The sequence below is a fragment of the Ruditapes philippinarum genome, unplaced genomic scaffold (genome assembly GCF_026571515.1).
Source record: "Ruditapes philippinarum isolate M1 unplaced genomic scaffold, ASM2657151v2 ctg6425_1_1_1_1, whole genome shotgun sequence".
Taxonomy (NCBI): Eukaryota; Metazoa; Mollusca; class Bivalvia; order Venerida; family Veneridae; genus Ruditapes; species Ruditapes philippinarum.
In genome coordinates, this window is record NW_026866954.1 from 1 (window position 1) to 25,079 (window position 25,079).

General features: G+C 32.8%; 2 protein-coding genes across 8 annotated transcripts in view; one reads left to right on the top strand and one right to left on the bottom strand.

Moving 5' to 3' along the window:
• Positions 1–1,189: 1,189 nt before the first annotated feature.
• Positions 1,190–4,362, bottom strand: LOC132734324 (adenosine 5'-monophosphoramidase HINT3-like). The gene is made up of 5 exons (XM_060721058.1): positions 4,205–4,362; positions 3,759–3,876; positions 3,119–3,185; positions 2,547–2,673; positions 1,190–1,617 (listed from the first exon to the last, which is right to left on the bottom strand). Exons 1-5 carry the CDS (start codon positions 4,277–4,279, stop codon positions 1,549–1,551), a joined length of 456 nt encoding a protein of 151 aa, XP_060577041.1. The 5' UTR covers positions 4,280–4,362; the 3' UTR covers positions 1,190–1,548.
• LOC132734323 (rho guanine nucleotide exchange factor 7-like) overlaps positions 4,325–25,079 on the top strand; it is a 62,306-nt gene continuing 41,551 nt past the window's right edge. The window contains exons 1-2 of one of the 7 annotated variants that reach the window (XM_060721057.1): positions 4,325–4,439; positions 14,549–14,814. In XM_060721057.1, the coding sequence (XP_060577040.1) occupies positions 14,743–14,814 (72 nt within the window). In that variant the 5' untranslated portion in view covers positions 4,325–4,439; positions 14,549–14,742. Of the gene's footprint in view, positions 4,440–9,473; positions 10,329–14,548; positions 14,815–25,079 lie in introns of those variants that run through there. The other 6 variants (XM_060721056.1, XM_060721052.1, XM_060721051.1 and 3 more) reach the window with 6 other exon arrangements.

Sequence of the window (25,079 nt, forward strand, 5' to 3'; positions counted from 1 at the left end):
TAACGCAAATAAAAGTATATGTCGTGCTTTGAGGGTTCCTATGTGTTCAATAATGAGAGGGTACCTGTGATATAAAAATTCAAATGAAGAGAGGTAGCCCGTGCCGCTGCAAAACCGAAAGTAGGGTCTTTTTATGAATTTTACATTTATTTTTGACAATATACTGCCATTTGTCCGAAGATGATATGTATATGAACATATTAAATATGTATGATGCATATATAATCAAGCCACAGGTTCATTTCAGCCCGAAAAATATGTCGAGGTGATGGGCGAAGCAAGACATGTCGATTTTTTGTAGCTTATTGTGAAGTTGCAGTACATGAAAATCGTGCACATGACAAATCAGCACATAAATAAAACATCCTAGTGTTCCGTGGTATACATCTTTTCTACGTGACATACCTCCTTTCCTTATTACAATGAAATTTTACTGGATTGGTATCCATCGCTGGTTTGTTTTTAGCAGAGAATGACCTGTGCATGTTCAGAGAGGGTACCGTTTCAGCAGATTTTCCAAAGAGGGTACCGATATGGATATGCACCGTGTAACCTTGCACAAATTACCTCGCTCTATATACTGTAACATTGTTTATTTCTTCAAACGCATTTTACCAACAGCAAAATCGGTTCAACAAGTCATTTACTTTTATAAACGTTTCTTAACATAAAGGACTAACGTTTTGTAGATTTACTTTTTCCAGGCATACATAAATAATGCCGAAATTGCAGAAAAATGCGTTGGTCTCTCGATTGAAATTTTCAAACTTACAAATATGCAAATTTATGAGACAATATATCGATAAATCTGCGGTGCAGGGTCTGAAGATATATATGACTACATACCGGATTCTGTTCCTAACAAACAAAGCAGAAACTAAACTACTTGAAGTATGGACCGGAATAAAAATCACCTACCTCTCTTTCCATAAATATTCCTCCATCTTTAAAATTCTATACTGTAACCGAAAAACGCGATACTGTAACACGTTCCCTACGGTGAATATGTGCTGCGATCAATGATCCCGAGGGACCAGAAAAAAATATAACAACACTGAAGTGAAGTACTGGGCAACATTTTATAGATGATTGTCTCACGCCACTTGACACCTGCTGTTGTAAACTTTATAACCAAGAACGGTGTAATTAAAATAAAATAGAGGAAAACGGGACAAAACTGAAAAGGATGCAGGCTCGATTAGATTTATTGACTTATATTGATAACATCGTCCGAACCAATGGGTTCTGAATTCATCAAGAATACAAGTATTTGTTTATACTGAGGCTAAGAAACGAACAGGCGCCGCATTCTTAAAGAATACACTCGTGTATTTCCAATGCTTATAATTGTGTGTTTTGTGGCTGTCACAGATTGAAAAAGAAACAAGGAACGTGAAAACGAGGGTAATTTTTTTAAATAACATTTTCTTATTATCGTAATTATTTTTTTTATAAATATATATATTTATTATCCAAGTACAACTGTCTTCAGTACCTCTATACATTATAAATTGTCATTATGTAATAAAAATCCTGCTAAAACATTGGTCAAGTTTCATTGCTAGTAGACTGGATTTTCTCCTCCTTCTTGGTCAGCCTGTCTATCAACCACTCAACCTAAAATAAACAAGACGGACACTAGCATCATTGTATGACGTCAAATTAGACATTTACTTCATTAAATGGGCAATCAGCTTTACACTTATATTTCCAAAGCAGTATTCCGTTCAATGTTATGACAAATACATTATAATAATAAAGTACAGAACCCTTTCAGATCAAATACTTCATTATATTCCTCAGCATCGCCGCGATAGCATCTTTTGAGCAATTTTCGATTTGTATAAATTCAGCTCCAACTATAACTTAGATTTGGCCAATCGGACAACAATTATTTAGGTCGGTGAATGATGAGGTAAAAGAATTCATAAAGCCTTATTCGCATATAGTATTACATGTTGTATCATAGTTTGGGTACCTTTCTGTTGAAAAAGTGTCAGTGTTAAATCGTATACATATACATGCACAGTGCGGTAACTGGAGTGCGGGTATCAGTTACCCGCACTCCAGATAATGCCCGTGGATTGGTTCATTTTTGCCGGGGTTTACATATTATGACGGCAGAGAAAGGGAAAGGGGCAGAACTATTATATTTAAATGCTCGTTCATTGGTTAATTTTTTCTGGGGTTTCATATTATGACAACAGGGAAGGTGCTGTTATGTTTGACTATGATACAAAAGAGAAAGAACACCAAAACACTCGGCAAACTGATTTATACTCGGGGGCTACGCCCCCTCGTACAAATCAGATAGCCTCGTGTTTCGGTGCTCTTTCTATTACTTATAATATAATGCAATGTCAAATCCAATAAAACACGCATACTAGAGAGATGCATGTAAGTTCAGTTTGGATTTTAATTTCAACTTTTCAAAATTTTAGTATGATATCCGAATAATGTTTCAACAATTAATATGCCAGACCTGTCGTCACAGTACATCAAATTATAGATGTCAAACATATAAAATTTGTATTGTAATCACTTACCTTTGCAAACCAAAACGCGCGTTCCATAAAAATACCCTTTGCAATAAATCCCATTTGATTGGTTGACGAAATCACGTGCAGATGCAAATGAGATATGGCATGAAACGGCGGCCAATGAAACCCCATTCTGAAAGCAATATGCCAATACTGTATAATTACTTACATTGCTTATGAGTATATATTACTGTATTAAACACATCTATACATTTCCATGAAATCTTAACTTTTAAAGCTTTATAACTGCATAGTTACAGAGGATGTTGCATGAAACGTTCGTATCTTTAATAATGTACATGTACAGAGGGACAAATGGAGTCTTCTTCCACAATTAAAGGCAAAGAAATGGCCAATTGGCTTAAATAGACCCTAGTTACTTTCGATACTGATATTGTCAACGCGTGAATCATTAGATGTAAGTAAGGGGTAGAGTTCATCTAGTTTCACATGTGCAAAGTGTGATTAATCCGTGCCACAAATGTCACATGAGTATCATACAAGAATTGCACTACGACTTAACTACATTTTCATCGTTGCCATGCAACAGTTCTATCGTTGCTATGCAACCATATTACCTTAAGTCATTTATGTCTCCCCCTTGTTTCTGAACAACATCTTTCCCGACCTCTACCATTCTTTGGACTGTAAAAAACATGTATAAACATCTGGATATACATGTACATGTACAAGTAAATCGTTGGGACACTTACGGCTTTGATATCAACCCAAATGACTTTGTTCAAAATGATCCAATGATATAAACACATATTTTTTTATGATCCAATGATATAAACACCTAGCTTTTTTAATAACACATAAAATCATTTTAATTTTATAGGAAATTGTACATGTAATATGAAATTTGATGTGTGTATTAATTATTTTGCTGTTTTGTTTAGGTACAAATTTGACATTTCAAAACATATATTGAGATGTATTTAATCGAATAAAATTATAATCCTATAATTTTTACATTAAATTGTGATAAGTTTGAAAACAAGCATTAAGAAATTGCAAGTAATGAGAAATAGGTTATATAATATCACTATCAAGCGAAGTATCCATTTTATGCAAGTTCACAAAAAGCAATTTCAGGATAAAAAATATCTTAGATCTGTCTTCATGTTAGACGAAAAAGTTACTATAGTAGTCTGTTGTTTATTTTTAAAAACGCTACCTGAGACAGATAGATCTATATACAGTGTATATCCGTACCTAGACCAAGGTGTTCGAACTTGAGATATTTTGCGTCAGGAATATGCTCAGTAGTCGCTACAAGGAAATGATGAGGAGTTGCAGGTCTAATGTCTCTAAAAACGGCTAGCGTATCATCCTGCAAAGATAAGCTAAATAAATGTTAAAAACATTATCATAATAACATACAAAAATGCAAAATTTAAAGCCGTGAAAATTTACTTTTTTGTCAAACAGAACATAAGTATAGTTATATATAATTTCACTTTAAGCTTTCTGAATCGCATTTGCTTTCTTTTTATCAAAAAATCGTATTTGTAAGCTTAAAATAGGCATTGAGAGACATGTACTAAATTAAATGGGCGTATATGTGAAATAGTGGCTTTCAACCTAAATGCTATACCTACGCAATAAATCTTGTTAACGAACCGATTTTATCACTTTGAAACAATGACAAAATAAACAACCTTATGCAGGAGCTCTGTCTCTTCATCATTCCCGTTTGCTATTTTGCAGAAGATGCAACTAACAGAGTCAGTCATCTTAAATTTAAAAATATGATTGTCACAATCACGTAATTTTAATTCGTACGTAAACACCGCTATGATTCATGCTTCCGGTTCCAGACAAAAAATTATTTTTTCAAATATTTTTTAATTTTCTCAGGTTTTGATTCTTAATTCAAATGAAATAGACAAAAAGGTGAGATAACATTCATAAGTTAACTTATTTTCATATGAATAGCCAAAGTAGAACTTCAGATTACCTAATTTGCAGCTTTTGAGGAAGTTAAACTGGTAGTGTTGTTGCTGTTTACCATCCGGACCCCGGCAGTAAGCCTCTTTGATTCACCAGAGCACAGAGCAACAGATAAGCTTTGAATGTGAATTCGGTATTTCTCAATAATTTTCTTTGGAATTGGGTATTAGCTCCATTTAATTAGGTATTCCATACCCTATGATTTTAAAGTCAATTGGGTATTCATTTTTTTTCTTTCGTCCCTATGTACGATGCCATATTGCAAAGCATCTATTCATACAGCTGGGACCTTCTAATTGATGGTCCCCGCAAAAACAACAGTCTCTGCCAGTCTGTAAAGACTGTCCACCTGATCAACAGTCTCTGCCAGTCTGTAAAGACCGTCAACCTGATTGACGGTCTCTTGCTTTATTGATATGGCTTCGCCGGTCTTTGGAAACTGGGGACCTTCAAAGACCAGAGACTGTCAATAAGTTAGCATTTGATTTGGTGATATTCCGATAGGATGCTTATCTATTTATATAATTTGTCCAAAACTTCCAGCGTATGACAAGTTAATTTTGTGGTGATGAAAATGACAATACTCGTGGCTTTTGAAGACAGTTGCGTATTTTATTTATTTAAATGGGTTTTGATACCCTTTTTAAAAAAATCAATTACGTATATTTTATAAAATTAATTGCATAAATACGCAGAAATGCACCTTATCTGTTGCTCTGGCTGAGCATATTTCAGTCACCAATTCGTTCATGAGCAGACTGTCAAACATATTACAAATACACACTTTGAGATATAATGCCAGTCAGTGACTGTAGTAAAAGTTTCATTATCAATCACAATGAAAGTGACCTGCATCGTCCAGGAATCCTACCCAAGTCTCCTGATACACAGTCCAATACGCTTAACTAATGAGCTAACCTTAAGGTTACAGCTTGTATACTGTGACAGGACGAGTATGCAAAAGACAACTCTGTACAGAAAGTCTACCAATATAAGTGCAAATTTTTCAAAGATAAATAGACATCCAGTGTGCAAAATGAGGCACTCAGTCGATTCCCAAGGTCTGTAAAATCCAATTCAGACGTGCAAAATTCCAAAAATCGTAAGGGCCTATGATAATCTGTCTGGGCCTAACTGAATGGCCTTTGATCTAATAAAATTATTTTGCAGACAAGACATTTTCTGACTTTTATATGATTGAGAACCAAAGAAATAAAGGGAAAGGAATGAAAAATGTAATCTTGAATTATAAGTAATAGAAACCATGTCAAGAATTATGTTCTAATACATAAATGTTATTAATACATTAAGAGGTTTGCTCCAATTACATCATATGGGTTCTTACATAGTCTTAAGTGTCCTGTCTGACATTGGTTGTTGTAATTGATGTTTCACTGTGAAATAAACAATTGTAATTAATACACTCGTAATTTGATACTATGACAGTCAGTGTAAGCCACAATGAATTTACTAGAGTACAGTTCAGCCACGGCATTATTCCTGGGGTGGTGTCAAGCAGTTTACCATACTAGTAAGTAGTTGCTTTCAAGGTACTGGAACTTCTGGATATGCCAGAGCAGAGGTACAGAGCAACTGATAGTAGAAAAGACTTCATGATCAATCAATTGCGAAAATGACCTGTACTGTCCCTGAATCGAAATCGGGTCGCCTGATTTACAGTCCAACGCTCTACCTATTGAGCTAACTGGACGGTTATTCTAATTATAAATAGGCTTATAGTAATATCTGTTATTAGACCATACATGTCACAGTAGTGATGTTCCTGTCATAAGTGATTACATGTATACTGAACTCACACATTGTAATATCTAGTAGTCTAGGCATCTATACATTTTGTTAAATTCAAAGTACATGTATTTAGTAAAATAAAGATTTGACTGATTGTTAAATCTTGTTCTACATAATTTCTTTATAGTCTTTCTCATTAGTTTCTTTTCATATAAAAAAGTTTATAAGGTAAATGAGATGCTAAGATATGAATTAGAAAATAGTTTAATGCTTAGAATAAAACAATCACAAGTGGGGTTCATTTATACCATAATAAAATTGTCAGTGTTATTTGCAATAGGTTCTGTATTTGCTGCCATTTTTAAAATTTCTTACACAAAGTCACAGAATATTTTGTGACATTTTAAATTGTTTTATTGGAATAGTGTAAGTAGTTAGATGTTGAATTGTACTAGCTTTTTGCTGTTGGACAGGTGGTACATGTGATTTTCAATCATTGTTTTGTGGTGGACTAGTAGTCCAGATGTATCAGATTTGAACCCTGCTGCACCACAGTCACCAGTCACTTTCGGATGAGACCTGAAAAGCTTAGGCACCATGTTTCAATGCACTAGACAAGTTTTGCAAAGAAACCAGGGTCACCTGTGAAACACGGCAGGGTTCTGTTGTAGCCATGTATTATATTACAATAACTACTACCATTACACGAGCTAAACTAGAATATGCTCCTATTGTCACAATTTAAATCCTGCTTACAATTTAAGTTCTAAATGTTCTTACACTGAATTTCAACATAAACAAACATTTAAATTGGGTATTAGATGGACAATAACACATTTAGTAAATCAAACTGCAAATTAATAAAAGAAATTGCACCAGAATATTATAGCAAATACATTATATACCTTTTCGCTCAACGTTTGAGGATAATTGACAATAGATAAGCCTTTATATTTATGATGAAAATTGTTTAAAAAGTTTTTGTTTTGTAAAACCTTAAGTCAGACAAGGAAATTTTGTGTTTCCTATTATAATTGTATGTTTTAGCACAACTTCAATTGTTTTTTTTTTTCTTAAAAAAATGATGTATGATTTTTCCCAACTTTTTTGAGGAAATCATTGTTGTCATTAAACAGGTCAGTCACCATACAGTTATTTAGCACCAGAATGTCAACTGCAGATAATATATGGAAATAAACATCTTTTGTGCCAGATTGCCAGATGAATATCCCATGATTTTTCATCTTTATTAGAAGTGTTCATAGAAATTTGAAGATTTTGATTGGTCAGTTTTCCCAGGAATGTTGATTATGTGATCTTGTACAAAAGTTTTGATTTTAAACAGTTAATGATGAATAGATTTTAGAAATAAAATCTGGGGGCCTCTGTGATTCAGGAGATAAAGTTATTGATTTAAAATCATTTGCTTACAGTTGTGGGTTTGAATCTTGCCAGGGACTTTTGATTTATTTATGTGAAGTAGTTATATTACTTGCAAATTGCTTACCTTTGGCAATGTTCATGGTTCTACTCTAAAGTATGCTTATGAAAAGAGGGATACCTTGTGTCTTTCTTCACCATTAAAGCTAGAAAGTCACTGTTTGACCTTGACAGTGTTGATACATATACAACTTATATTTATGGTCAGAAGCTGCTGGGCATAAATGAAAATAATTGGTTCTTGTCATTGTACTAAATGAAGTCATGTTAGAATTGATTCCATTAGTGTTATGTAGGCTTAGTTTAAAGTCAGTATTATTAGCTTGATTATTCTAAGATACATGTATGAATAGCTGAGCATTTTTAAAGCTTAGTGAAGCAAATATCTTGTGGTTCTTTCAGACAGTATAAAGATAACAGTATGCTTCTGCTCAATGACTTTGGAATACAAGGAAATGTTTACATTTATATATTTATTGGCAACAGTTGTAAAAAATCCTATAGAAAAGCGATATTTCGATGAGATAATAATTGCACAATTATCACCCTAATGAATCAAGCATTCTTCGCTTGTTTGATATGTATTTTTGTTTTGAGACATTAATTTTGTTCTAATTCTTTTGAGACTGCAAATGGGCAAGCCATTTATCATTTTTAGTTTTAAAAAACTGACTCATTAGTGAACAGTGCAGATTATGATCAGACAGCTTATTTTGGTCTGCACTAGTAGCATGGTTAAAACCTGTTGCTATATTAAGTGACTTACGTACATTCTTTTCATCTTGGTCCTCGATACAATAGTGTCATGCTAAGGTTCCTTTTAATGTTTTAAGTAAGAAATCTGTGTGTGTATTGATTTTTGCTTAATAAAATGCTGCTGGCTCGAATCTCCCTGATTCTCCAGTAATTATGGCCTCCAGCTGGCGTATATATTAGCCATTACCTCAGAAATATATATAAATACTCTCTGGCTTGCTGATTGTAGAGATTAGCAGTTTTCTCTCTTATCGTATGTTCTGATAAGCTGCCAGCCAGTTCCAATATTAACCTGTTACTGGGAGGAATATGTACACCTCTTTTAAACAGTGCTATCTCTCTGATTTTTGAGTTTTAATAGAGTGATAGAAAAAAAGATTTAAAGAAATATGGATTTTTTTTCTTTCTGAGAAATATTGTGTAGGTGTAGTGTTTGCTGGAGGTGGAATGGTATTTTTTGAAGTGAAATATTTAAAAATTGAAGTGTTTAGACTAGTGAATGAAACAATAAAAAAAAATTTGTGAACCAGTCTTAGATTTTCCGTTACTATTTTTAGAGCAGTCTCAGTGGCATGTCTTTTTAAGCAAGTTGTTGACCCGTTGTGTGCATTAGTTGCTGGATTTAGAATTTCTTTGATGACTGGATAAATATATAGATATCTTGTTTATATGTTAAAACATACAAATTACATAAAAGTGCTTCATGTGAAGTGGTCGGAAGGAGAGATCAAGTAGAGATTATTCAAATGGAATTTCAGCAGTTAGGCAAAAATTAATATTTTTTGCTGTTTCATTGATATGTACATGTATATACAGTTATTGAATGGCAAAGAAAAAAAAAGTATTTTAATACTCTGCATGTATGTATTATAGTGCCATTTGATTGGGTTTTTTTTTTATTGGAAATTAATTCCGTAATAAAAGATAAAAAATATTTTCTAATATTTTATTACATACATCTTATAGTGTGTAATATTGGATGGTTAGGAAGAATGTGAAGCATTGTTATAATTTATAGTTTGATTCTAACATAGTTTTTACAAAAATAAAATGTGTAAAATCAGCTAAATGTGCCTATTAGTGGGAGAGTTTCTTGTTTAACTAAAATTTATTAAGACAAAGAGTCTCAAGTTCAAATATAGTATTTAATTATAGCTTGAAGGGTTGTTTGGAAAAAAAAAAGAGATGGAATTGATACTGTAACAACTGAATTATGTGGATAATTATTCAGGGGTTATATTGAAGCAGATGTTTCAACTCTCAGAACATGCTTGTAATGCGAATTTCAGACTTTGAGAATTGGAAATTATCTGGTGTGGTTTTTATTTTTGCAGTGAAAGATGCCATTTTGTAAATTAGAAGTCAATGAAATGTAACAGAAGTCTGCCATGCTTTGTTATTACATAAATCACTGACTATAAACTTGTACTGACGTTTAAGGGAAGGAATTAATTTTTGAAATTGTGCAGGTCTTTAATTTTCTTTGGAGAGACATACCTGTGTAAGAGTTTTATAGGTTTTATTCGGAGTGTTAAAACTAAATAATGGAAAACTACAGAAAACAAAACCTTAAAAATCATCCGAGTACAGAGTTTTCTGACGAGTTTGTTGACATTGTAAATGAGATAAATGATTTTATCTCAGTATTAGAGGTGCGTCAGAAGGAACTAGCTGCCAGCACTCCAAAGTCCGAGCCCCAGGGTTCGCTCCGGGGGTCAAGGCAGGGTAGCCTAGAGCGACTGTCAGCTCTTGAGTATTATAAAACTGACTCTGGGGCGGAATATTTGAGTGAGTCGAGCCTTTGCGAAGATTCACGGACAAATTCTAAGTCTGATTTTAGAAGTGATTCTCAGAGTAATTCTAGGGCGAGCTCATTTTCTGATCTAGGTATGTATGATTTGTTTACATGCCTTTCAGCCTATAAGATAAACATGTCTTTAGGGGGAATGTATTGTACATGATTAAGCACTTAATGCCTGAAGTAGCAGAGAAAGTGATAGGAATGACAAATTATTTACAGGCATAATTTCATTTTAAGATGATTGTTACATTTGTTTATACAGTTATAAAGAAGCCAGTTGAGGGCGCTAAAATGTTGCCAAGTTGTTAAGATCGTTGACTTCAAACTCACCACTGTAGGTTTGATCTGCGCCAGCGTTTTCAAATTCTTTCATGTGAGAAAGCTATCCAACTAGCTTACCAAAAGTTAGTGGTTCTACTCAGGTGCTCATTTTTGCCTGAAATAATTTTCTAAAGAGCACTTGAGGTGTTCCTCCACCAATTATGCTGGAAAGTCGCCATATTACCTATACTGTGTGACATAAAACCCAACCGAAAAAAAAACAACAACAAAAACAACAACAAAAGAAGATTGTCACATTTATTACTTTAATTGTCTGGACACAAAAATCAATTTGACGAGACCTGTGAGTTGGTTGCAGTATAATATAAGATCATAAGATCATTTTATCCCACTCTATCAGGTTTGATGCAGGTTTGTAAAAGGTTGAACCTAACTTGCCAGAAACATACATACAGACAAAACAGATATAAAATGTACATACCTATTACATTCTACATTTATGAAATACAAAACAATACAAAAAAAAAATTACCACATTATGTTATATACCAATCAGTTCACATTGTAAAGTATATAAGTGTTTTGGGAATTAGGAAACCTTTATAAATAGAAATAATGTATCTTCAACATCACTGTTCAAGAAATTTTGGAAGAAAAAATTGTAAAAGGACTATTAGATGGATTAGAAATTCTCACATTTTTTGTGACTACATCAAAGTAATTTTCGATCCTTTCCTGATATTTGGCTGACCCTAAGTTTGGTAAAATTTGAATTTCCATCCTGTAACCTAATGTTACAACTATTTACTGTATGTCTATGGCAGTAAGTATTTTAATACTTTTAAAGAAAATATAGCCAACGCCTGTGAAATAAGAGAGAAAAGCAGGGTTTTTTGCCCTTAGGGTATATTTGGTTGGGGATGGGGGGGGGGGGGGGGAGCAAAAGGGATGAGGACATTATTGTAGGTGGAAGGAATTGTTTGCACCATAATTCTTTCATATATTTTTCTTGGCCTATTAAATGGTTGATTCATGCTTTATAGGAGATTGAAGATTGGCTAAATAAGACACATGTTTCAATGGAACCAACGTTATCTTTAATTCCATTTAGATTTCCACCACTGATTACCTTCAGAACATGGCAGGAAGTAGGCAAATCAGCAGTATCAGGTGGTTAAAAATAACAATTCTCTGGCACTTACACGGCAAAGCTCTTTGCTTTATAAATGTGGTATTGAAATAAGGTCAAGGTAACCTTCATGATAGTATGTACCCCTTTTCCTGCAGAAATTATGGAATTATGGTTCGAAATGAGGGATTGCAGTGATTTTATGGTCAAATGGTTTTCTAATCAGCCTTTTAGATGAATGTATGTAGTGTATGGTCTATGTACAATTGGTACCTTAAGACAACTTATCCTTACTACAAGTCTATCAAGGTCATGATATGTATATATCTACCTATGTATGTGTATGTTCTTAAAACAAAAGAAGCCATTTGTAAATTATATTCTCTTCACTTTTTCTACAGTTGTACACTAAGTTTGATTGATATAGCAACATTCTGTAGATTTTCTCTGGAGTTTTATGTGAAGTTATAATTTTTGCCCCCAAGATATGCATATTAATTATGCATAGTATTTATGGAACATTAACAGCAATTAACCCAACCGAAAATAAAGCTCAGCAAGCTCTACAGCGCTGTGAAATTGTTTCTAACATACAGTGAATGAACTCAACTGACCTAAAAGTATACACCAATGATTTACAATGCTGCAAAAGTATTGCATGAGCAATTGTCACACAAGTTTATAATTACTGACTATAAATATAATGTCAGATATATTTCTTCTTGCATATTCTACCATATTCCATTATATTAATCATTAAAAAGTTAAACTTTTTACCTTCATAAAATTTTCCATGGACATTTTTGTCATTACACCCGTAACTATTTTCTTACAACAGCGTATGAAATTACAACTTCATTCATAACAGTAAAATAACGTCATCCTAAGCGTGCCATTGTACAGCATGCGACTCATCTGGTGACCCTCTATGCCAGATGAAATTTCCAGCAAGGAAAAAGCCAGTCTGATACAATGTATATAAGAAATGGCAGATCTAGAGGCAGGAAAAAGTTCACCTGAGGCCGTATACATTATGAGTGATTTGCTAGTAGATCTAGTAGATTATTATCAGTATAGATAAGTGATAAGTGATTATCTGGAAAGGTAAACCAGTAGGCCAGCTAATCTTTTACAGATTCTGGACAATATAATTATGCCCCGTTCTATGTGTGAGAGATGTTCTGATTGGTTATCAGATTTGCCAGTTTATGTAGACTTTGTTGAAAATACTAAATCCATTTCCTGCAAAAATGAATTTATAAATGTAAATTTTTAGAACTGTCATATAAATTTTTTCAAGGATAAACAGTGAAACCATATTACTTGTGTACTGCTTTGAGCATGTGGCAAGTTGGCCCTAATTTTATGCAAGCTTGGACACTCAGTATTATTACTAAAGTATTATGCTGGCAGATGCTTGGAAGACAATAAGCTGCAAACCAACCTAATATAATAACATTATAAAGCATTTCTATGAGCATCTCTGTTACATTTTAAAAATAATTTATGCATTGTCCCAGTATATATACTGCTACACGGTTGCAACACATTTATCTAAAAATAAAATACGCTAGAGAAACAAAACCACGGAATCCAAAGCACAACACTCTCCTACCTCAACAAAAATCCTTCGAAAAAACTGACAGCGTCGCGTTTCGATAGAACTTGACAGGTGTTTTTACTGCATGATTCATCATAATGTAGTTGATAATGAGCCTGCTTCATAGGTATTAAATATTGGTAAGCTTACTGGTGTCCAGCGACATCTCATCACACCCTAGTAATATATAAGTATGTTTAAGTATACTTACTCTACAGTTGCTTCAGGCTTTCTATGCAATTACTAAAACTCCTTTGTTTTATTAGAAATTGACACAAACAAATCGGCGTTAAAGCCAAGGAAGTGAACCAAGCACAATTTGCATGCGATTTAGCCAAAGTTAATGGTCTCTCACATGACATCTCCAAGCGTGATCTCATTCATAAATATTTCTTAAAAGGAAATATTGAATGTCCAAATCAAAAAGGAAAACATGGTTTTATTATTTCCAGATATAAATATAACAATTCTGCCGACACTAAAATAGTATAATTACTAGTAATGAAACCTCCCAGCCTGTGTAGAGATCAAAATGTTGTGTGAACAATAAAGTGTCAATCATCATCAAAAGCATAAAATACAATTTTATTGTAGACAAAGTACTTAAGCACCTATATCGAACACCACCTCTACAGTATGGACGGTGATTGTATACACATAAATACAATAGTGAAAAATTTTGCAACATATTGTTGATAAACATATTTTCGCCCCCCTTTTCATCATCAAAAATAGTATTGTATAGTTCTCATATGTTTATTTGTGACACCTTGGATATATATTTTACTAGTTTAGAATATTTCTAAAGTGTAAAATTTAATGTTGTATTAAGTCATTATGAAAGCATTTAAAGGATTTGTTGATAGGTTGTCTTTGAATTTAGGAAATGGTAATTTTATTGTTTTATACAAAAATTAAAAAAAGGCTTAATTTTTATATGTTTGCATTTAGGAAAAGGTAAAATATTTACAAATTTGGAAAAGTCGTCTGTTTTTAAAATTCATTTCGAAAGTGGTAGGTAAATGATATTTAAAGAATTGGGAAAAAGGTCTTCATGAATGCTGTTTTGAAATTAGAAAATGTTATTTTTATCCATTTATAAACTTAGGAAATTAAGAAAATTGTCATTTTTCTGTAATATTTTTTATCATGGTGGTCTTGGACCAGTATCTAAAAGGGGGTCACTTTGAGGATGTGCTATGAGCTATAGTGTGATATATTGTTAATACGTGAAAGAAAATAGAACATTTAAAAGCAAATGTTTGATATTAAATTTTTATATTATATTCTTACAGGAAGAGCTTTTGATGAGCCACCAACTGCTATAGAGAACCACTATGAACCGATAGCTAATATCTTCCCTACAAGAATCACTGCCACTGCCACAGCCACCGCTTCTGTAATTGGACCGTCCTCTACTCCGCCCAAGTGCGCTACTCCGCCCATAGCGAAACCGGATCTTCCACCTAAACCACCGGGCTTACTGAGTATGGGGGAGCCCGGGCAGCCCCCTAAAAGAGTAAAATCCCTGTTCAACTTCAAGGGTTCTAATAATGATGAGGTAAGGCTGGATTTTATGTTAATGCATCTATACCTTAAGGTATTAGCACCCTAATGCATTACCTCCGCTTTGAAGAGTATTCAAATAGGCTAGAACTACTGTTAACTACATAGAAAATGAGGGCCATGGGTTCAATCCCCAGAAGGGTCAACTTTTTTTTTCTTTCTTTTTTAGCTCACCTGTCACAAAGTGACAGGGTGAGCTTTTGTTATCGTATTTCGTCCGGCGTCTGTCCGTCCGTCCGTCGTCCATCCGTCCGTAAACTTTTGCTTTAAATGACATCTCCTCATAAACCACTGAGCCAATTTCATCCAAACTTCACAGGAATGTTCCTTTGGTGGTCACCTTTAAAAATTGTTCAAAGAATTTAATTCCATGCAGAACTCTGGTTGCCATGGCAACCAAAAGAAAAAACTTTAAATATCTTCTTTTAAAAAACCATTAGAGCTAGAGCTTAGATATTTGGCATGAAACATCTTCTAGTGAGTGTCTACCAAGTTTGTTCAAATAAAAGCCCTGGGGTCAAAAATTGGCCCCCGCCCCAGGGGGGCATTGATTTTTCTCTATATGCATATAGTAAAAACATTATTTAAAAAAATCTTCTTTTAAAGAACCCAAAGAGCTAGAGCTAAGATATTGGGCATGAAACATCTTCTAGTGAGTGTCTACCAAGTTTGTTCAAATAAAAGCCCTGGGGTCAAAATTGGCCCACCCCGGGGGGTCATTGATTTTCCCTATATGCATATAGTAAAAACTTAAAAAAAATCTTCTTTTAAAGAACCGTAAGAGCTAGAGCTTAGATATTTGGCATGAAACATCTTCTAGTGAAATGTCTACAAAGTTTGTTCAAATAAAAGCCCTGGGGTCAAAATTGGCCCGCCCCAGGGGGTCATTGATTTTCCCTATATGCATATAGTAAAAACTTAAAAAATCTTCTTTTAAAGAACCCAAAGAGCTAGAGCTAAGATATTAAGCATGAAACATCTTCTAGTGAGTGTCTACCAAGTTTGTTCAAATTAAAGCCCTGGGGTCAAAATTGGCCCCGCCCCAAGGGGTCATTGATTTTCCCTATATGGCATATAGTAAAAACTTAAAAAATCTTCTTTTAAAGAACCATAAGAGCTAGAGCTTAGAATATTTGGCATGAAAATATCTTCTAGTGAATGTCTACCAAGTTTGTTCAAATATAAAAGCCCTGGGGTCAAAATTGACCCCGCCCACAGGGGGTCAATAGATTTTCCCTTATATGCATATAGTAAAACTTAAAAAAATCTTCTTTTAAAGAACCCAAAAGAGCTAGAGCTAAGATATTTGGCATGAAACATCTTCTAATGAGTGTCTACCAAGTTTGTTCAAATAAAAAGCCCTGGGGTCAAAAATTGGCCCTGCCCCAGGGGGTCATTGATTTTCCCTATAATGCATATAGTAAAAACTTAAAAATCTTCTTTTAAAAGAACTCAAAGAGCTAGAGCTAAGAATATTTAGCATGAAACATGTTCTAATGGGTGTCTACCAAGTATGTTCAAATAAAAGCCCTGGGGTCAAAAACTGGCCCCGCCCGGGGGGGTCATTGATTTTCCTTATATGTGTATAGCAAAAAACTTAAAAATCTTCTTTGGAAAAACCCAAATAGCTAGAGTTTAGATATTAAGCATGAAACATCTTTAAGTAAATATCTACAAAGTTTGTTAAAATAAACGCGCCGGGAGTCAAAAAAACTGGCCCTGCCCCGGGGTGTCATTGTTTTTAACTACATGTGTATAGTAAAAACTTTAAAAATCTTCTTTTAAAAGAGCCAATGAGCTAGAACTTAGATGTTTAGCATGAAACATCTTCTTATGGGTGTCTACCAAGTCTGTTCAAATAAACAAATAAAAGCCCTTGGGTAAAAATTGGCCCGGGGGTGGGGGGCCTATATACAGGTGAGCGACCTCAGGGCCATCATGGCCCTCTTGTTTCTTTTAACATTATTTATGTATCTCTCATGTCCCATTTGGAAAGAAAAAAGTGTTTAATTTTGATTTTTTAATTTATATAGGTATTTATTGGCTAAATTATGCTAAATCTAGTAATAAATATGGTACCTGATATTTTCAAAGTGTAATATAATCAAAACTAGACGGTAAAAGTATTTCATGAATTTTACAAGATCAACCAATATACTAATTCTTAAAAATTGAGGGAAACTTTGAAAACAGGCACTCATTTGGGTAAATTTTGAAAGAATTTTTTAAAAAATTAGGCTCCCTAAGTAGAAAAATGGTCAGACACGTGGTAAAAATGGGTGGGGTAGGGTAACATTTTTATACAGATTTTATTAAATTTTAAGTAGAAACCATAATTTTGCTTATTTGGATTGTTAGCTGAATGGTACTAAATTTGTTTCTTACCAAAAAAGTTAATGGGAAATCATATTTCATTAGAATGTTATTGCAGAATTATTTAAAGGTTCCTACTTTCTAAAAAAAGAGCCCTCATAACATCTTAGCTTGAGTTCAGAAAAGTGGCCATAACTTGATTTCCGTACGGTAAACTTTGTTTAAAATTATGCATACCAGGTGCTACTTTAAGGTATACATCATCTACTATATGTCAATATTTTTTAATGATTCCTGATTAGTGCCACATAATAAAGCGGTCCCTAAAATTAACCATTAAGATTCTTAAGATGTTACCAACACGTTCATATATGGACAGTCATGACCAGGCTCGGATTAAGAGTTGGCTAACCAAAATTTTTAATCTTGAGAATCCTAAAAGAAATTACCAAATAAATATAAATTTGTATGAAAATTGTGAAAAGGTTGCTTTCCAAAATACTTGTATGATAAGGAAATATGTGTTTGTATATAGTTCCCAAAAAGAGAATGAGTCTGACATGGCTCTAATTATAACTGTTCCAAATGAAAACTATAAACATTACGAAATAAGAATTATCCCTAAAAAGTGAATAAAATGAAATTGGTATTCAAAAAAATGAAAGAGAGCTGGACAGTCGAATTTTTCTTGCCATACAAAATGAAATCCACTGGTCACTAGGTAGCTGAAACAATAGTGGTGGTGTTGAATATTTTTCAATCAAAGCCAAACATGACTATACTGAGCAACAGTGTCAGTCACACTGCAATTAAATTGCTGGGCAGGTTTCACTGAGTCAATGACATTTTAAACAAGTATAACAGTTGCCTTCACCTTTTGCCAAGAGCTGATAACTTCTGAACTACCGTTCTTACAGCCAGAGCTAGTACAGTGTGACATGACACAAAAAAAAACCAAGAACTGGTTAATGTACAAATGATAACAGATGATTCTCTAAAAGCGACCTAAAAACTTATAGAAATCGGACAGGCACTAGCCTAGATTCTACGTTTAATAATAAGCTCTAACTATGAGTAAAAAATCTTCGACAGCATGTACTCTGTCACATTGACAAGTCACATTTATTTTTAGCTCGACTTTTCTATGAAAAGGGGAGCTATCAAACTACTCGCCCCCGGCGTCGGCAGTTAGCGTTGGCGTCACACCAATCTGGTTAAGTTTTTTCGTACCACCCAGAAAACCACTTTATTTCAGAAAGTATTACAAGTATGGCTTTGAACTTACCAAAACTATGTTCACAAACATCATAAACCTCCATCTACAGACAAGAGTACATAACTCTGTCAAGGTTTTTTGACAGAATTATGGCCCTTAAATTTTTTGACTTAGAAAGTGTATTGAGCTTGGTTAAGTTTTTTTGTACCAACACATCACTTTATTTTCAAAACCATTGGAAGTATTGCTTTGAAACACTGACCAATAACTACTTGTTTACCATCACGACCCTAATCATCAAACAAACAAGAAAGGACATAACTCTGTCAAAGGTTTTTGACAGAAAGTTAAATGCCCCTTTTTGACTTAGAAAATACATTGAATATGGGTAAAATCCACTTATTGCCATTAACCCTTGAGATATTGCTTTGAAACTTTTAATGCTATTTCACATCAATTACCCCCCATCTGTACGCAAGAGAAGGTAACTCTGTCAAGGATTTGTTTTAAAAATTAAGGCCTTTTATCGACTTAGAATCTTGGTTAAGTTTTTTGTACCACCTCACTTTATTTCAAAAACCATTGGAGTAATTGCTTTGAAAACTGAGACCATACTTTTTACCATCAAGACCTTCCATCAACAGACAAGAGGACATAACTCTGTCAAGGTTTTTTGAACAGAAAAAATATGCCCCTTTTGAGAAATTAGAAAATACATTGAAATATGGGATAAAATCCACTTATTAAGCCTATTTAACCCTTGAGATATAATTGCTTTGAGAAACACTTATTAATAGCTATGCACATCATTACCCACCATACTGAGTACGCAAGAAAGAGTAAATATCTGATCAAGGATTTATTATAAATATTAAGGCCTTTATATATCGAGACTTAGAAAATCTGTGTTAAGTTTTTAGCATTACCTTAGTACCAAACTTTTTAGAACTGAACTGTTTGAGATAAATTTGAGTATGGAATACTTTTACAATCATATTCCCAAATCAATGTCTCCAGGATAGAGGTAATTTCTGTCAAAGATTGTAGTTGTAAATTCATTGCAACTTAACTGAATCAAAGTTTTGTATTATATGCCAAGCAATAAAAAAGATCGAGCGGTGCAAAAGCTTGGTCTTAACGGACAGCTCTTGTTATAATCCTGCAAGTTGTATCAAAATATTCAAAATGAAAAACAATTTGCTTTTACGCCTTTAGGATCAATGCCTTGACATAAGACCTTTAAAAATTTAAACTGAAACAAACAAAAAAAACCAACCAAACACAAGAGCAAGTATATTCAAAAATAAAAATTACTTGATTTCTACAAACTTAATCAGTAGTGAAGAAATTTCTAATTAATTATATTTCATTTGAGAGAACAAGAACATAAGTAACCCTCACATATCCTGCATCTATTCAAGGAATACTACCAAGAATACGTACAAAACGTTTGTTTCTTGAGATCCACCTTTTAATACTGGCTTAAACCGTGTTCCTTTACTATTGTCCATAAATTTTCTTAGAGATGAAGACAAACTTAATATTAATCACAAATGAGATATTGTTCGATTGAGTGGTTGAAGTGGGGAATGTTATTTAAAACCCACAAGAACCATTGGGGCCCCCCAAACAAAAATAAGCAGAAATTTGATGACTTGGGGGGGGGGGGTGTTAGGGGTGGATGAGGAGGTGATGAACAGTTTATGGAACAAAGAAAGTCAGAAATATTAAAATTTAGCCTTTCAGTAATTAGGGACAAAAAGTAGAAGCAAAGACTAAAAAAAGAATGTTGATAAAAAAGGATTTCAAATGAATTTATTCAGAAATGAATAAAAGACTTAAGACAATAATTACGAAAACTAAAGTTAGAAAAAAAAGTTGTAATAAGTATGATCTATAACTCTAAAGGGATGAAATGAATGATATTCTAAGAGAATAGAATGGTTGTTATATTAAATTTTTTGTTTCAAGTTTATCTAGTATGTATAAATATCAAGCAGAGCACCTTGCAGACTTAATATAAAACAGAAATATATACAGAATAATATCCAGCATCTAATCCAATCAGTGATTGTTAAACTGATGGGATGTATTTATGATATAATATGATCATAAATAATCAATAAAACTAAATCACTGTATAAAAATAGGTTATTGGGATATACAAAGATAAAAAAATTTACTTGGAGCTTCATATAGAGAGTCATTAGCTATAAATTCCTGGTTTTGAAAACAATAAAGATTTTATACAGTAGACATTGGAAATAAGGTGGAAATTAATATCTGAAACTGGCAAATAAATAATTAACATTATACACACAGAATGCAAAAACTACTCATTTAGAGGACAGTTGAGTTTGGGAATATGACTCTAAAATGAGCATGAATCCTTTAAAGAAAAACAGATCAAAAACACAGACATCTGATTTAATTACTTTTCTGTCCAAAAAAGTCACCAGCAATATAGATTGCTAGCGAATTGACTGTTGTCATGAAAAAAAAAGCTAAATTTTAGCACCCATTTCTCAAAACTGTAATTAAAGAGCATCTTAATAACTAGAGATAGTAGATAAAATATAGAAAGTAAACCAACACAGAAGAAATGATAATGGAAAATTATAACTTATTTACTGGCCTTCACAAGAAATAGTTAGCAGTGGATTTACTTAGTTGGAATCCCTTTTTTAAAATTGATAAAATAACCAAATCTTGGAGAACATTTGAGACAAATTCATAGAGGGGAAAGAGCCATTCAAATCTATAGAATATAAGTTGAAAGGACGTATGTTAATAATTAACTGTGCACATCAATCAAATAATACTTATGAAAAAATTAAGGCTAAGATTTGTTTCATAGAAATTAACATAAAGGTAAATCAAATCAAAAAAATTCAACGCATTTAATTAATATACTTTAATGATAATGTAGACAAAACTGAGAGATAATACTGATAAAGAGTAGGAACTGACTATAAGGTAGCAATCGCTACTTCCGAAACCAGAAATATAGAAACAACATCTGCAGATCTTGATGAATTTGTATGCAAACACATAAAAAATATGATGAGACTTACTTCTGCAGTAAATTAATTTTAATAATAACAGCGTTAACTCACTGACGTCAAAGCGCCCATTCTATCGGAGATGCGGTGAAATTGAGCGTCTTTTTATCAATAAACGAGAATCTGTTTATATTCAAAATTTTCATAACCGATTTCCTTAACATATTATTATCATAATGTTAGTAATGTAGTTCCTTTGAGTAATGATGTATTCTTATAAACCACTTTTACAATTAATATCGCCGATTTACGTCATTTTTCTCACTACGTTCGAAGACCGTCCATAAATTATGCAAATATCGAGCGATTAAAAATACGCAATTAAAGAAGATTAGTGTAAATAAAAAAAATTCAACACGGGAATTAATTTGCTATACAATTATCCAAGCGAGGTAGTGAAGATAGTGAAGGAAATATTTATGCCAATAAAATATATATAGGGCATCAGACAACGCTTAAGAATACTTCCACCACTGCACACCTATTACTACACAACCGCCAAACTTAGTAAATATTAACCCCACACTAAACTCACGAAAGAGAGATCTAAGATTAGCATAAATAAGGTGATAAACGTTATTGATTTTAGTGACGTTAATAGAGTTGTTGAGTTCGACAGAATAAACCAAATTAACAGTCCAAACACAATACGAATAGTAAAGTAAAAACAAAAAACACAGGGACATTATGAAATAGTATATATAATTTTAAATTGTTGATTTATTTTCCTCCATTGAAAGCAAAATTAATATGCGCTAGATGAGCACATATCTACAATGTTAGCAATTTAAAAATGTTTAAAATTAATCCGACAATCCCTTTTTAAATACTTTATCTAATTATGCAGGAACACAGTCCATACATCTTTTAATCTCTAGATTTAATAATGGATATTGTAATGTTAAATATTATTAATGAAGAATTAGACTTAGTTTTAGCGCAAAATAAGACTTCACATATTGCTGTATTTGAATCAAGTCAAGAATATTAGGTCGCTTAATGCTTGAAATACCAGCCGTAGAAATAAAATTTATTTCACATAAAAGGCAGAAGAGCCCACGGTGTCAAAAACACCACATCGTAAAAATAACAATTCAAATAAGATTTCATACAAATGTGACCGAAATAAGTGATAAATAAAATTCAGAATTAATTACAAAATATGTTAAAGGAGGCACTGAGGTTATTATTTGAAGACATAATGATGAAAACTGAAAATAATTTTTTCGCAGATAAAGTGTTATCCCAAATTTGATGTAAAAAGGTTTAAACCTACGAAAATCTTTGTGCCAAAATATCAGATCAATTCGAGCGCACTATCGTTTTTTCCAGAAAAAAATAATTATTCAAAATGAAAAGCGTTTGAAAACGCTTTTCGCCCAAATCGGGCTTAAGAAAGCATAAAAAATACATTTTCAAATTTATTTCGAAAGTATATTTCTTAAACTATCTTCGCATAGTATTTCCTTTTAAAGTGCCCAGCTCAATTTTATGTAAAGAAATTCAAATGTTATGTGTTTCGCTTTTCAGCCTCAGTGGAGTCCCTTTAAGAATATTTAAAAAACAAACTGTACAAGAAACAAAAAATTTATTTTATTTTATTATTTTGCATTACCATTTTTAAGTCTGTGCAAATACATAGATTATATTAATTATAATCTAATTAAAATGTCATGATAATTAGAAAATGAGCAACTTATGTGACGACAAACTATAAAACTATTTTGGAAAGCAAAATCATACTGAATAAAAAAATATATAAGCATATTCGTAACTGCAGACTCGAATGTGAAACAACCCAATATAACCATTACTCAACTCGGATTCATTACCGTTTTTTTCATTACTGTACAGTAACATAGCGGCCCTCAAAGTATTATTTATTTCTAAAGAGTTCCACTGCATTTTACCTCTTAGAGCAACCACTCTAGCAACAAACGGGCATTTCTCTGTAAAGGTATACAGTATATTTTTAATTAAATACAACATATAATTATTAAAAATAACTTGTGCAACTTTTGTTACCACTGAATACGAATAATGTATTATGTTGACGTTGATCTTGTTCATTTTTTAAATACAATACAGTTTTGCTTTAAAACAAAAAATAAAAAAACAAGAAAAAAAAAAAAAAAACAAAAAAAACTCAAAACACACACCAACAACACGTTGTTTATGATGTAAACAAATAAAGTGGACTTCTCCCTTATTAAACGGAGATAATAATCAGGTTTTTTTACTTTGAATATTCTTCTGTTGCCACTTGTAAAGTGGTCTTACGCTTAATTCGGAAGTGCATGGATTCGAGACACGATTGCGTATTGTACTAATAGATTATCCTTTAGAATTGTTTACTGTGTAATGAAATGTTTTAAGGTCCACCTCGGACTGCTGTCATTCATTTCCAAAGAGAAGGTGATACTGTGAGAAACACTGGTTTCGTTAAATTTCCCTCCGCTTTAATTGAAATACTGTTGAAATAACTGTTAAACCCAAGTATTAAAGAAAATAAGAAGATATAAAACATAAAAATGCATAGTTCATTATTTTCATAGGCTCTACATAGCACTGCATTATTTGCAGACATAAAAAAAACGAGCTTCTCCCACAACCATATTCTCACAAATTGAGGATCCTACATGGTCTTCAAAATACAAGGGAATCTGTATTTAATATGCAAAATTCTCCGCTTCTGAACATACAAAATAAATCAACGGAACTTTCGCCTTTAATCGAGAAATGATCGCGGCTTCAGGTCGCCTCAAAGATGCGCTAGTAAACGCATACCGCGAGTCAGCTAGTTTAAAATAAATAAGAATGAATCTGTAATTATGTGAAAATACGTGAGAAATTTAAGCCATAGCATGAGAGCGTGATTCCTCTTTTAAATCTGAGTCTCACGCTTAGTGCAGGTATTTAGCTGCGAGAGAAAATAGAATGACTGATGGCTGTTAATAAATAAATTGTTATATCTGTAGAAAATTTTTGAATTAAATGTCTGCTAGATTTTATAATATAAATAAGACTACCCAGTGAATCATGGCTTACGTACAAATCGTTGCTACTTCCAGTTGATCATATATTTTTGAAACGTAAATTTGATTCATTCCTACCTAACAGACAAAGATGTTATCGTATGTCTCTGTTCCTACTAACTGACATATACAATTCAAAATTGTTACATATGATAACATGGAAGTTTATGTTGTACCGAGATACAGTCATAACAACATGATGACATTGCGACTTTTCCAGCCTTTTCATTCTTTTTTTTCTGACATTCTTTGCAAAATTTTATGTTTTTATAATTTCCACTTAGTGGCCTTTTAATTATATCTTTCAATATTCTGAATTGTCTTTCAGTCCTCGAGGTATTTATATCCATTTGTTGCAGTTTTCAGCGATTGATAACCAACTTTTGCAGATTGTTGTACATGTATATAATTGAAGATATTCATCGAAAATGCAGGCATCTGACAGCGACTTTTAAAAGAACATTTTTTTACGGAACATGTCTACAAACTATTGTTGTTTGATGGTTTTCACACATTTTTTATTCCTGTCAGTATGTTATTTATCGAAAAAAAGTCGTGAAAATTTCCTTTGAGAAAAATATTTGACGTCACCAAAAATCATTTCGTTTTATTCACCCTTTATTTTATATATTCA

Coding starts and splice junctions, on each gene's coding strand:
- LOC132734324 (XM_060721058.1), bottom strand. CDS start 4,279: ATGACTGACTCTGTTAGTTGCATCTTCTGCAAAATAGCAAACGGGAAT. Junction 2,674..3,118: donor GGAGACATAAATGACTTAAG/GTAATATGGTTG, acceptor TATTGCTTTCAG/AATGGGGTTTCATTGGCCGC. Junction 1,618..2,546: donor GCGCGTTTTGGTTTGCAAAG/GTAAGTGATTAC, acceptor TGTTTATTTTAG/GTTGAGTGGTTGATAGACAG.